Source organism: Oncorhynchus nerka, linkage group LG11 (assembly GCF_034236695.1).
Source record: "Oncorhynchus nerka isolate Pitt River linkage group LG11, Oner_Uvic_2.0, whole genome shotgun sequence".
NCBI lineage: Eukaryota > Metazoa > Chordata > Actinopteri > Salmoniformes > Salmonidae > Oncorhynchus > Oncorhynchus nerka.
In genome coordinates, this window is record NC_088406.1 from 25,284,385 (window position 1) to 25,297,609 (window position 13,225).

The following is a 13,225-nucleotide window of genomic DNA, read 5'->3' on the forward strand; positions in this document are numbered from 1 at the left end:
ACCCCTGCCCTGTCCAGAACCTTATATCCCTACCCCTACCCCTGCCCTGTCCAGAACCTTATATCCCTACCCCTACCCCTGCCCTGTCCAGAGCCTTATATCCCTACCCCTACCCCTGCCCTGTCCAGAGCCTTATACCCTTACCTCAGTCAAGTGATTAACAACTCCCTGTCTGCCTTTCCTTATTCAACCACTGCTTTCAGTTGCCTTTGCCCTGCATTCCATAGCTTTGACACCCCCAATCGCTCCTCTGCACATGCACACACACTCACACACACTTGTAAAAACAACCTCTCACCCCCTTCCTTCTCTCTCTCTTTTTCTCTAGCCGTTGTGTTTGGTGGAAACTTCCATTAGATAAAGAGAGGCCATATTCTATGGCAGCCATTCTCCTTGACCTTCGCAGGCCTTTCACTCTTTCACTCACTTCAAACCGTCTTTTGGAGCACTCGGCTGAATGTGGCAAGTCCATCACGGGTGAAGGGGGTGTGCGAGAGGTTGAAGGGGCTGAAGGAGGAAGCCCCGAGCCCCGAACCCCTTCTCCAATCACCCCCACTTCAAAGTTGGCCTGCATTCATTAATTGCCCTTTGAATTGATATCAGAGGGTCACAATAGGGGTGTGAAAGGAGAAAGAGGCTTTAATGAAGCATAGAGCCCCCATTCATCTGCAGATAACTATGTTTTTATGCTTGGATTGTCATCATGCACTGCATGATAAAACAATTATGCGAGGCGGAGGAGCAGGGGAGGAGAGGAGAGGAGAGGAGGAGAAGAACAGAGAGAGCCCGAGGCGAGGGTTAGTGAGAGTGATTTGGTGCTCCCCCTTGCCCCCTGTGCCCTCGTGCCCAGGGACACACTGAGTGACACATTCCTCAGACTGACAGGGAATATCAGTCTTCGGATGGTCATGTTATTTAGGGCAGTCGCCATTTTGCTCTATATAGCCTCAGTCTAACTTTGTATAGTCTGAGTGTGACTCTACATAACCTCAGTCTAGCTTTGTATAGTCTGAGTCTAACTCTATACAACCTCAGTCTAACTCTATATCACCTCGGTCTAGCTCTATATAGACCCAGTCTAGCTCTATATAGACGAAGTCTAGCTCTATATAGACCCAGTCTAACTCTATATAGACGAAGTCTAGCTCTATATAGACCCAGTCTAACTCTATATAGACGAAGTCTAGCTCTATATAGACCCAGTCTAGCTCTATATAGACGAAGTCTAGCTCTATATAGACCCAGTCTAGCTCTATATAGACTCTATATAGACAGTCTAACTCTATATAGACCCAGTCTAGCTCTATATAGACCCAGTCTAGCTCTATATAGACGAAGTCTAGCTCTATATAGACCCAGTCTAACTCTATATAGACCCAGTCTAGCTCTATATAGACCCAGTCTAGCTCTATATAGACGAAGTCTAGCTCTATATAGACCCAGTCTAACTCTATATAGACGAAGTCTAGCTCTATATAGACCCAGTCTAACTCTGTTTCTCTGAAGCTCTAAGCTTTATAACAACAAACAATCAACAAGCACTCAACACTCAAATAATTGTAATGTTCCAGACACTCACATATTGTACCTTTCCACATAGTTTCTTCACCCTACTTTGATCGCTGCTAGAGAGCATAGCAACAACCGTTAACGTGCCAGAAATGACTATTATTTACAGCTCCTCGTATAGAACACAAGATGTAAGAACTGAAGATGTCAAGGTTGTCATGTTTTCTATAACTGTCTTTAATGAGCCACCTTCATGAATGTATGAATCAGGGGCGCAACTTTCACTGGGGATGGGGGGACATACCCCCCCACCCCACACACATTCTGAAATTGCATTTTTCTGCCCCCAGTTTAATCATTGGAATGTGATACTAAATGAGGCAATGGTGTGCTTTAGGACCATGTGGACGCCTCCAAGCGGTCGGGTACACTGTTTGGAGTGTTTATCTGACTGGATAAAAAATATATATATATGCAGTACCAGTCAAAAGTTTGGACACACCTACTCATTCAAGGTTTTTTCTTTATTTTTACTATTTTCTACATTGTAGAATAATAGTAAAGACATCAAAACTATGAAATAACACATATGGAATCATGTAGTAACCAAAAAAATGTTATACAAATCAAATATATTTTAGATTCCTCAAAGTAGCCACCCTTTGCCTTGACAACAGCTTTGCACACTCTAGGCATTCTCTCAACCAGCTTTGTAAGGAATGCTTTTCCAGCAGTCTTGACGGAGTTCCCACATATGCTGAGCACTTGCTGAGCACTTGTTGTCCAACTCATCTCATACCATCTCAATTGGGTTGAGGTCGGTGATTGTCACTCTCCTTCTTGGTCAAATAGCCCTTACACAGGCTGGAGGTGTGTTTTATATCATTGTCCTCTTGAAAAACAAATGATAGACCCACTAAGCACAAACCAGATGGGATGGCATATCACTGTGGTAACCATGCTGGTTAAGTGTACCTTGAATTCTAAATAAATCACAGACAGTGTCACCAGCTAAGCACCCCCACACCATCACACCTCCTCCTCCATGCTTCACAGTGTGAACCATACATGCGGCAATCATCCGTTCACTTATTTGGAGTCTCACAAAGACACTGCAGTTGGAGCCAAACATCTCAAATTTGGACTCATCAGACTAAAGGACAGATTTCCACCAGTCTAATGTCCATTGCTCATGTTTCTTGGCCCACGCAAGTCTCTTCTTCTTATTGGTGTCCTTAGTAGTGGTTTTGCTGCAGCAATTTGACCATGAAGGCCTGATTCACGCAGTCTCCTCTGAACAGTGGATGTTGAGATGTGTCTGTTACTTCAACTCTGTGAAGCATTTATTTGGGCTGCAATCTGAGGTGCAGTTAACTCTATAATGAACTTATCATCTGCAGCAGAGGTAACTCTGGGTCTTCCTTTCCTGTGGCAGTCCTCATGAGAGCCAGTTTCATCATAGCGCTCGATGGATTTTGCGACTGCATTTGAAGAAACTTTCAAAGTTCTTGAAATTTTCCAGATTGACTGACCTTCATGTATTAAAGTAATGATGGATTGTCGTTTCTCTTTGTTTATTTGAGCTGTTCTTGACATAATATGGACTTGGTCTTTTACCTAATAGGGTTATCTTCTGTTTACCAACCCTACCTTGTCACAACACAACTGATTGGCTCAAACGCATTAAGAAGGAAAGAAATTCCACAATTGAACTTTTAACAAGGCACACCTGTTAATTGAAATACATTTGTTTAACACTTTTTCGGCTACTAAATTATTCCATATGTGTTATTTCATAGTGTTGATGTCTTCACTATTATTCTACAATGTAGAAAGATTTTTTTTTTAAAGAAATAAAACCCCCGGAAGGAGTAGTTGTGTCCAAACTTTTGACTGGTACTGTATATTATGTCCCCCCTCCCCCTTCTAAAACCAAAGTTGCACCCTTGGTATGAATCATCTGCTGCTGGATATTTTAATTGTGAGATCTTGTTTACAAGGTGAAAATCACAGAGAAGAACTCAAGTGTGAAGTCTATTTAAGAGTATACATGGAATGTAAGTCGCTCTAGATAAGAGCGTCTGCTAAATGACTTAAATGTAAATGTAATGTAAATGAATGTGCCATGAGTGGAATCCATCAAGTCATCTTACTGAGTTTCCCTATAGTCTAATTGTTCTGTTCCCTAACTGCACATACAACTCAAACTTTCACTCAAAAATATCAATGCATGACTTGTGTGAAAGATTCAGTAACATTGAACCTTTATTTAACAATGCAAGTCAGTTAAGAATAAATTCTTATTTACAATGACGGCCTACCCCGGCCAAACCCAGATGACGCTGGGCCAATTGTGCGCCGCCCTATGGGACTCACAATCACAGCTGGATGTGATAAAGCCTGGATTCGAACCAGGGACTGTAGTGATGCCTCTTGCACTGAGATGCAGTCCCTTAGACCGCTGCACCACTCGGGAGAAAACGCATGCATCAGCCATTATTTGGAATGTGCCTTCGGAGTGTAACTGAATCCATGAAGATAACTGATTTTCAGTTTTAACACCTTAAAACATAAGATGTGGAACATTATGATGTATATGAGAATGTGATATGGGAACTGGACCATGGATCTATGCTACAGTATAGTGTGTATTGTGTTTCCAACTTCAATGCCTCTTAGCAAATCCTCTTCCAGTGCCACTGTAAGACAATGATAAACATCACATATCCAACATCAGAAGCCATGCAGAACATAAATCACACACTAAATACACAAACCTAGCCCCTAATACTCTCTCAAACTATTTTCTTTTACCCCCCTCTCCCTTCTCTCTTCTCCATTCACTCTCTTTCCAGCACCCCCCCCTCTCCTCCTCTCCTCCTCTCTTCCTCTCTCCCTCTCCTCCTCTCTCCCTCTCCTCCTCTCCTCCTCTCTTCCTCTCTTCCTCTCTCCCTCTCCTCCTCTCTCCCTCTCCTCTTCTCTCCCTCTCTCCCTCTCCTCCTCTCTCCTCCTCTCTCCCTCTCTTCCTCTCTCCCTCTCTTCCTCTCTCCCTCTCCTCCTCTCCTCCTCTCTTCCTCTCTCCCTCTCCTCCTCACCTCCTCTCTTCCTCTCTCCCTCTCCTCCTCTCTCCTCCTGGCACTAATCCAGTATGTGCCCACATATCAAATTGTATAGATGCTCCAGCCTGAGTAGCAGGCAGTTCGTCAACTTTATTTACACAAACAAAAGTCCTGCTCAGTTTCTGTTACAAAAGCAGCTAAATCTTTTGGCCCTTTCATGTATTGTCAGCCCTTGATTCCCTTTTGTCCTGCAGCTATTGGCCTGGCTCTGGGCACAATGAGGCTGGGAGAATGGCAGCAGATTGGCGGAATGTGCCTCAATAAACCTAATTATGACACGATGACTGCGCTCACCATGGCAGTTTTTCAAAGATCCCAGACTTATTCAATTAGCCCTTTCCAGGAGTCCCTTTCACAAAATAAAGTTATCCCCCTTTGACTGTTTGTCTTTCAGATGGGGATTTTTGTGTGTGTCCGAGATGAAATGGAAATGTGCTGGGCCAACAAGGCTCCTCTGTATGTATCATCAGTGTTATTCAGGGTCATTTTAATTAGCCAAGTAAGGTTAAGAAGATACACTGGAAATATGAGAGAGGAGGAGAGGGGGGGGGGGCCTCTTGTACATTATCAATCATTAGCTCCATTTCTAGGGTTAATTAACTCAATGTTAGCCTTTTAGATTCTGGAAGGCAGAGAAACTACTATATTGAACCCCCTGCTAATGGTTATGTAGGAACTGTGCCAAAATAGCAAATATGCACAGGAGGCATTTAGTGAGACTGGAGCACTGACTGGATATTTGGAAAGCTATTTTCTAAAGAGTGGCATAATGTATTCAACTATTGTAATTCTAAATTGAAAGTATTTTCTCTGACACATGAATTGAGAAAGATAGCCTGCCCTACTGTCCACTTAACCAACTGCACCAGCCTTTATTCCAAACACAGTTGGCACGTGATGATATACTTGCGCATCATTTTAGGCACTGTGGTGGTGCACGAGGCTGCAATTGAGCGAGCTTGAAATTTCCGAAATAATTTCAGTTGTCTTTTTCCGAAATAATTTCAGTTGTCTTTTTCCACAGACAAATAAATCCAAACAAGCCGCCGTTGATGTGGACGCGACAATGAATTCTGAACGGCCCTCGCACAACAATGGTCTCAACAAACATCGACTTCATCAATGTTTGACCCGTTTAGCAGTAAAAAAGTAATTTTCAGATTGTAATTGCGGCTGTTAAAACAGCATTCCAAATGAGACCAGACAGAAAAAAACGGACGAAAATAGTGGACGCCACAGGTCTCGAAAAAACTACACATCGTTAAAAAAAAGTCGTAGAGCGCCACAATAGCTTAGTCCTCAGGACCAAACACCAACCAATTTGAAGCGTGCACTCATTTCAACTCTCATTACCTACGCATAATAGCATACACCATGCATTAGTTTGAGTTATCTGATATTAGTGCAAAAATCAACTGTGCCCGTTTCAAGTCAAAGCATTGTCGTGGCAAATGTAATTTACATTTTTAGATAGCCCTTAGGGTAAAATGTACACTTGACCGATACGAATGGAAATAGGATAGTAAACCGACTGAGGTAAAGCGAGCCCGAATGAGCATTTGGACACAGCACAACCTTTCTAAGGAAACGGATACTATTTTAGGTTTATTAATATTAATGTATACCCTTCATTTTGGAATTAATAAAACAATGTGACATGTATTGGCAACCATATAAAGACAAATATCAGATGGGTCAATGATTTAACGGATAATTTAATTTTAGGGACCTTTCTACAACAAACTGACTTCCTTTTGTTAGCGGTTGCACTCCTGAAGATGAACCATAGATATTAAACGAATGTGCGCCGCAGGCATGGAGAGAAAGAGAAGGAAACCGAGTGAGAGGGGCGGGTTCGCTCTCTGGATGAAAGTAAAATGAAATAAAAGGCTCAATTTAATCCGCTTGAAGAGATTTTGAGAACGCAAGGGGGTGAGAGCATGATGGGTGAGTATTGCAGCAGTGCGCATGACGAGTGGCGAGTTCCATTGTGACCGCCGCTCGAGGCCAAGCGCCTCTCGGGGGAGAACATTGGTCCCCATTCACCAAAGGAGTCCTTAATACACTCCCTCGATCATTAAATGTGACATAGCACAATATCAACTCATTTAGAAGACATTATTAATGTTTAAAAGGGAAAGAATAGGGCATCAAAGACTTAATAATAGACCATGCAGAGGGACATGTAACTAGCCAATTGTACATGTATATCATCAGGCCTATATTGGTAAGAAAATATATTGTGCCACAATTTGTACTTGTAAAATAAAAGATATATATTTATATATTAGGCCTATGAATTAAATTATTAATAATCATAAAGTAGCCTATGCATATATTTAGGAAAGTATTTGTCATTTTATGAGATATAATATTTGGTCAAAGCCGTTGATATGAGCCTGCTACATCTTGTGGCATTGGAATTTGTAACATGCCTAAATAATTATTAAGTGACATTACCTAAAAGGCTAATATAAAAGTGTTGAAAGCATGAACCCGAAACATCAACAAAAAAACTATAACTTAAACATTGTGTAAAATATGTGTGTGCACAAAATGTATAATCTGAGTGCACATAATACACAAAAAGTTAGTATTTTTGTAAACCATTATGTCCGCAATGTTCTGTATGTCCAAAATTAAAAGTAACACATTATCAAGAAGTTTAATTCATCTCGCCATTAAATAAGCGTATTAAGCTGATTTCAAAGTATTTTGTTTAAATACCAGTTAGGCCTATACACTATAGGTGTGTGTGTGTGTGTGTGTGTGTGTGTGTGTGTGTGTGTGTGTGTGTGTGTGTGTGTGTGTGTGTGTGTGTGTGTGTGTGTGTGTGAAAGAGGGCTTGAGAGGTTCTGAATGGCAGTCGGCTTCTTTAGACGACCTAAAAAGACTCCAAAAGAAACATTTTGTAGGTGAAAACGGCCATTTCTCCATGGTGAAGTCTCTAGACCTAGCCCGAGCAGAGGCTATTGGCGGACCTGAATAATTCATCCTTCATTGCGGTCTCATAATGTATTTTCTCTGCCTTTTGTTGCAAAGCTCCTTCTCCCTTTCTGACTGAATTATAAACAGGTTGCCTTCTTTTATGGCGACCAAGCTGCTGCGAAGCCAGGCTTTGTCCACGCGTAACCGAAGCGTAAATCTCAATGGACTCTCGCGCCTTTGTCTCCCAAGTTCATCCTCAAATGTCCGATTGTGTGCTCGAGGCCTGGCTTTGTGAGGGATGGAACTGTTATACAAATGTTTGATCAACTCATTTGGGACGTTTTGTCTCCTCCAACTCCCTGTCTTTTTCTATAATTTATTTGACTGTGCCTGCATTTACAGTAGAGAAAGAGCAGCTGCGTTGAGATGGAATAGGCCTGCGAATTCGTTCATAATAAATTGTAGGAAACGTAAAATGGGATGTTATGAGATTTCTTTGTTTAAAATACATCTTGGCAATTAGGGGTTGAAAAAGTTGTTGGTTCTTTTTGATATACTTTTGATAAGGGGTATTTCCTCAAACATTACAACGGGGCTATGTGCATCTCGATTAAAATGCATGTATAGGCCTAATAACAATGTTATTAGCCTGATAAAGACAATATAAAACAGTAGGCATATACCTACAATAAACATACAAGGTAAAGGCTAGCCTATATATAAGCGAAGTGTCCTACCATGAACAATTAAATACAAATATGTAGCAGAAGTAGAATATGCACAGACAAATATCGTGTGGGTGGGTTGCCCACTTCGTGCAAGCACCCGTGGTTACACATTCGTTCACTTAATTCAAATTTAAATTATCTTTCCTCACTCACTCACTCACTCACTCACTCACTCACTCACTCACTCACGCACTCACTCACTCACTCACTCACTCACTCACTCACTCACTCACTCACTCACTCACTCACTCACTCACTCACTCACCTCACTCACCTCACTCACACACACACACACACACACACACACACACACACACACACACACACAACACAAACAAACAAAGGGGCAATCCTCCCTTTACCACAAAAGTTATCACCTGCTGTTTGAATTATCGTAACGCCTCATGGGACAAGCATTAGCAGGAGAATATGGTCTGTAAGAATTCAAAACAATCCAGTGCACTTTATGACTGTTGACATAGGAAGACACTCTCCTTGTGCTTTCACTTCATCAGAAACAACAACACTTTTAGAGTTAAAGACAGACTAGGCCTATCTACCTCACAGTCTGAAAATGAATGGCAACCCGTAAGGAGTGGTGACTCCCATTGTGAAAATGTAGGCCTAGCCTACAACACCGAGTCAGAAAACCAAGAAGTATACACAAAACAAGATGAAAACCTTTTTATGTCCATCTTTGTTTAGTTTTGAATAAACGTTTCCTCACCGTTTCAAAAGACATGAACGTGCACAGAAGCATTTAGTTCAGTGTATGAAGGGCCTCCCCCTTACGCAACAAGTAACTGCCTCACGCAAGTTGCCAATAGAAGAGATCAAATGTATAATGTATTTATGATTGCACTCACATCGGTCTCCTAAGATGCCCTCGATGCTGTGTTTGGCCCGCCGTTCGTGTTCTTCTAATTCCTTTTTCTCGATTTCATCTTCATCATCGTCGTCATCTCCCTTCCCTCCGAATTTACTCCTCATGATGCGACTGATAGAGCTCACTGTGGTATAAGAAATTACAGAGCACTGATTAATAAATAATAAACTAGAAATGTCTAAATAAAAGTTAAACAATCTGCATTCACTTGCTTTCATTTGTTCTTCTAATCTACCGTGATAAAGCATCAAATAAATCTAACTTGATATCAACATATACACCACTAATAAAATCGATTGACTTTGCAATATTCTTTTATGATTTTATCTTAACTTAAAATTAATTTGGCAGTTACATTATAGCAGTTATTATTTTCCCCAGCCATAATTTTCAGCAGGTGTTAACGTTTTTGTTTTCAGAGAGTAAACGGTTTATTATTGTGGTAAAATGTGGTTATTGAGAAAGAAAATACATTAGTTCCATTATCATAAATAAGACGGTGATGATGATGATGACCATGATGATGATGAACAATCTATGGCTGCAGGTGAAGATTGCGCCCATTTAAATGGGCAGCAATTATGACAGAATGCAGATGTTTCCTTTTACCTGATGGAACGGTGTTCCGGTCACATATCCCATCCATCAGTAATTTATCCCGAATCTCCCAGCTAAACATACCCGGGTTGTCCCGCTTGTACTCCTCTATTCTCTTCTCAACATCAGGTGTCGTCCCCTGCTAAGGAAACGACAAATCATATCATCGTTAATTAATTAAAGCATAATAAACAGCTCATATCTACTTACACTGTCTACTTACACTCAGCAACACAATATAGGCCTCTTACATGCTTTCCCAACCTGTAGCTTGTTAAATTTTAACCCAACATGTCATACCTCGAGAAAACAGTTTTAAGAGCATAATAAAATGCATGACAATACAAAACCCAACAATTTCACCAGCGATAGAACTGCTCGTGCTCCCTCACCTTGGGTTTGCTTCCCCCGATGGCCCCGGGTCGGATGGAGCCGGTCTCCTGGTACCGGCAGAGGATTTTGGAAACGCAACCGTGAGAGACTCGTAGCTGACGGGAGATTACGCATGGCCTGATGCCATGGTGGGCCATTTCGACGATCTTATGGCGGATATGGTTGGGCAAAGGTCTGCCATTTATGAAAACTCCCCCGAGCTGGTTCATTCTACCTTGGCCTAACGGCGTTGAGACTGAGTAAAAGAAAACACAAAATGGTCACCAGAAGGCTTCATGATTATAAACTATAGACCTACAACAACTAACATTGTTTTCCATCATAGGCTACTAATAACACCACAAGGCTACTACAAATAATGTTTAAAAAAACGTTTTCTTTTTACATAATAGCCTAATAAAAAATAAAAGTCGTTTCAAATGAAAGGTTTGGTAACAATGAAAGTCCTTAAAAGTTGCTTTAAGTAATGATACTGTATCTTATTATGTAAAATAGCGAGGTGTATAGACTATTTACATGACCCTGTAAATCTTCTGTAAATAAACTAATTACTTGTTTTCAGCGATTAAGAGATTATTAAATTAATACTTTAATAAATAGTCCACTGCAAACAAATAGATAAATATAAAAAGGTGTCAATAATGACTACAAAAAACATATGATAAAGATGACGATAACCGTTCAATCCACTTTGCATCCAATAACCCGAAATGAAAATAACTTTGAAAAATGAAACATGAAAAGAACATTACATTGTAATTGTGTTACTTCTCAATTTTGCGTGTCAATCCCAAAGTTTTATAAAAAATGTTTTTACAATTGGATATGACCAAGTTTATGTTTAGGGGGGAGGGGGTTAAGGCTACAGAATATCCTATATTAATAATCACTCCTTAATTATTACGCATCGAAGCCCAAATCTTCCCAGAAGCAGTGCTCAAAAAGTTGTTTCGACTTTTGATTTTACCTTCCAGTGGGAAGCCACTGTGTGGGTAGTTCTGAGCCAGCATGGGGCGCATCATCCTTGGTATTGCCCCTGCCAATGCAGTCATACCTCCACAACCCTACGCCTTCAACTAACCTCCCGCCAGAGAGGAGAACAGGGAGCTTCCGAAGATGGAGCTTGACCACTGGGAGAAATTATGAGTAAAAATGCCCTGTATTCCAATTCGTGGAAGGTTAGTCTTGATAGGGTAGCCACTGGACTAGACAGGAACCAGCATCCAGGGAGATCAACAACAAAAAAACACTCCCGCCTCCCGAAGAAAAGAGCCCAAGTTACCAAATCAGGAAAACTTGAGGTAGACTTCTGAAGAGTGCCCCTATGCGTTGATCTTTCACCAGTCGAGCGGCACTTGGATACGTGAGGGAATCTGCGATGTCATCAATAATCATGCAAGTGATGTTGTTTTCGCTGTTGTTGACAGACGTTCAGTGTGAGGGAAGATGGTCAAAACCCAGAGGAACAGTTATTAGTTGTGCTGCCCTTCTTTCCCATCAGTGATCCAGGCTCTGTGATTGGTTTAGATGAGAGACCGGCTCTTGGGCGTGCGTAATGATTGGCTTACGGTGCAGGAAACTTTCTTCCTCAGAGTTGTTGTCAGAGGCGTTGCTTGGGACAGGACTGAGGAAGCGTCTTTAATCATCTTCTTGACAGATGTGACATCAACTCAGGTCATAAGTTCGATTACATTTACAGATGCGTGTAGTTTTTAAATGTTGCCGTTTTGATTAGTCACTCAACATACAACAGTGTTTAATTGAAGGTATTTTTTCGTAGGGCCCATGCATCCATTTGTTCTCACTCTATGGCCTGAAGATAACACAAATGCTGCAAAAGTTAGTGCACCTCGAGGAATTTATTGTCGCTTTTAGATTGCGCACTACCAATAGGAGAGCCATCTGACCGGTACTCGCGCCCCAGCAGGGTACGACGCCAGGAGAGCCGTAAAGAACGTCTCCTCTGCTGACAGACGTAACTATTGTGTTGTTGGACATTTATTTTTAGTTGCCTTGCAAGTTTTAAAGACACGTAGTATCCCTATAGGCAATCTCACAAGGAAGGGGCATTGCAGTCCCTCTCTTTCTCTCTCTCTCTTTCTTCCTCAATTCAATTCAAAGGGCTTTATTGGCATAGAAAACATGCGTTTACATTGCCAAAGCAAATGAAATATAACAAACAAAAGTGAAATAAACAGTACAAAAATTACAGTAAACATTACAATCACAAGAGCTTCAAATGAATAGATGTTTAATAAAATGTAATTATGTCTATGTCTAGCATTATAATGATGTACAAATAGTACAAAGGGGAAAATAAATAAACATAAATATAGGGCGTATTTACAATGGTGTATACAGAGACACTGGTTGCCCTTTTCTTGTGGTAACAGGTCACAACTCTTGCTGCTGTGATGGCCCACTGTGGTATTTCACCCAATAGATTTGGGAGTTTATTAATTTGATATGTTTTCAAATTCTTTGTGGGTCTGTGTAATCTGAGGGAAATATGTGTCTCTAATAAGGTCATACATTTGGCAGGAGGTTAGGAAGTGTAGCTGAGTTTTCACCTCATTTTGTGGGCAGTGTGCATATAGCCTGTTTTTTATTTTTTATGTTTGGCTGCAGTGCAGGGCATCGTAGAAGAAGTGAAAGCAGCCATGCTCTTTAGAGCTTCCTTATCAATCAAAGGAGCAGAGGTTCATTCCCCACCTTTGAATTCAGACAAAACCCCACTTCCCTCCACTGTCCATTTAAAGGAGCTAATTTTTACTTGGTTAGCTGCATTTTATTTATTTAGTTCCAACAGTATATAGAGTAATGATCCAATCACTTTTGAATGGTAAAGGTATTTGGATGATTTTGTGGTAAACTGTAATTTTTTTGTCATATATTAATCACATGGCCTTGTTTTATTTTTGGCTGATATTTTCAAATTCAATATGTAACATACACATGCCATTTTAAACCATACATACACTACATGACCATAAGTATGCGGACAACTGCTCGTCGAACATCTCATTCCAAAATCATGGGCATTAATATGGAGTTGGTCCCCCCTT

The 13,225-nt window shown here is 40.9% G+C and overlaps 1 protein-coding gene across 4 annotated transcripts in view; it reads right to left on the reverse strand.

Moving 5' to 3' along the window:
* LOC115136615 (paired box protein Pax-3-like) overlaps positions 1-11,696 on the reverse strand; it is a 32,855-nt gene extending 21,159 nt beyond the window's left edge. For 2 of the 4 annotated variants that reach the window (XM_029672180.2, XM_029672181.2), the window contains exons 1-4: positions 11,128-11,696; positions 10,160-10,395; positions 9,852-9,909; positions 9,151-9,294 (exon numbers count right to left, since the gene is read on the reverse strand). In XM_029672180.2, the coding sequence (XP_029528040.1) occupies positions 9,151-9,294; positions 9,852-9,909; positions 10,160-10,395; positions 11,128-11,212 (523 nt within the window). In that variant the 5' untranslated portion in view covers positions 11,213-11,696. Of the gene's footprint in view, positions 1-9,150; positions 9,295-9,779; positions 9,910-10,159; positions 10,396-11,127 lie in introns of all 4 variants that reach the window. The other 2 variants (XM_029672178.2, XM_029672179.2) reach the window with 1 other exon arrangement.
* Between the last annotated feature and the right edge of the window lie 1,529 nt (positions 11,697-13,225).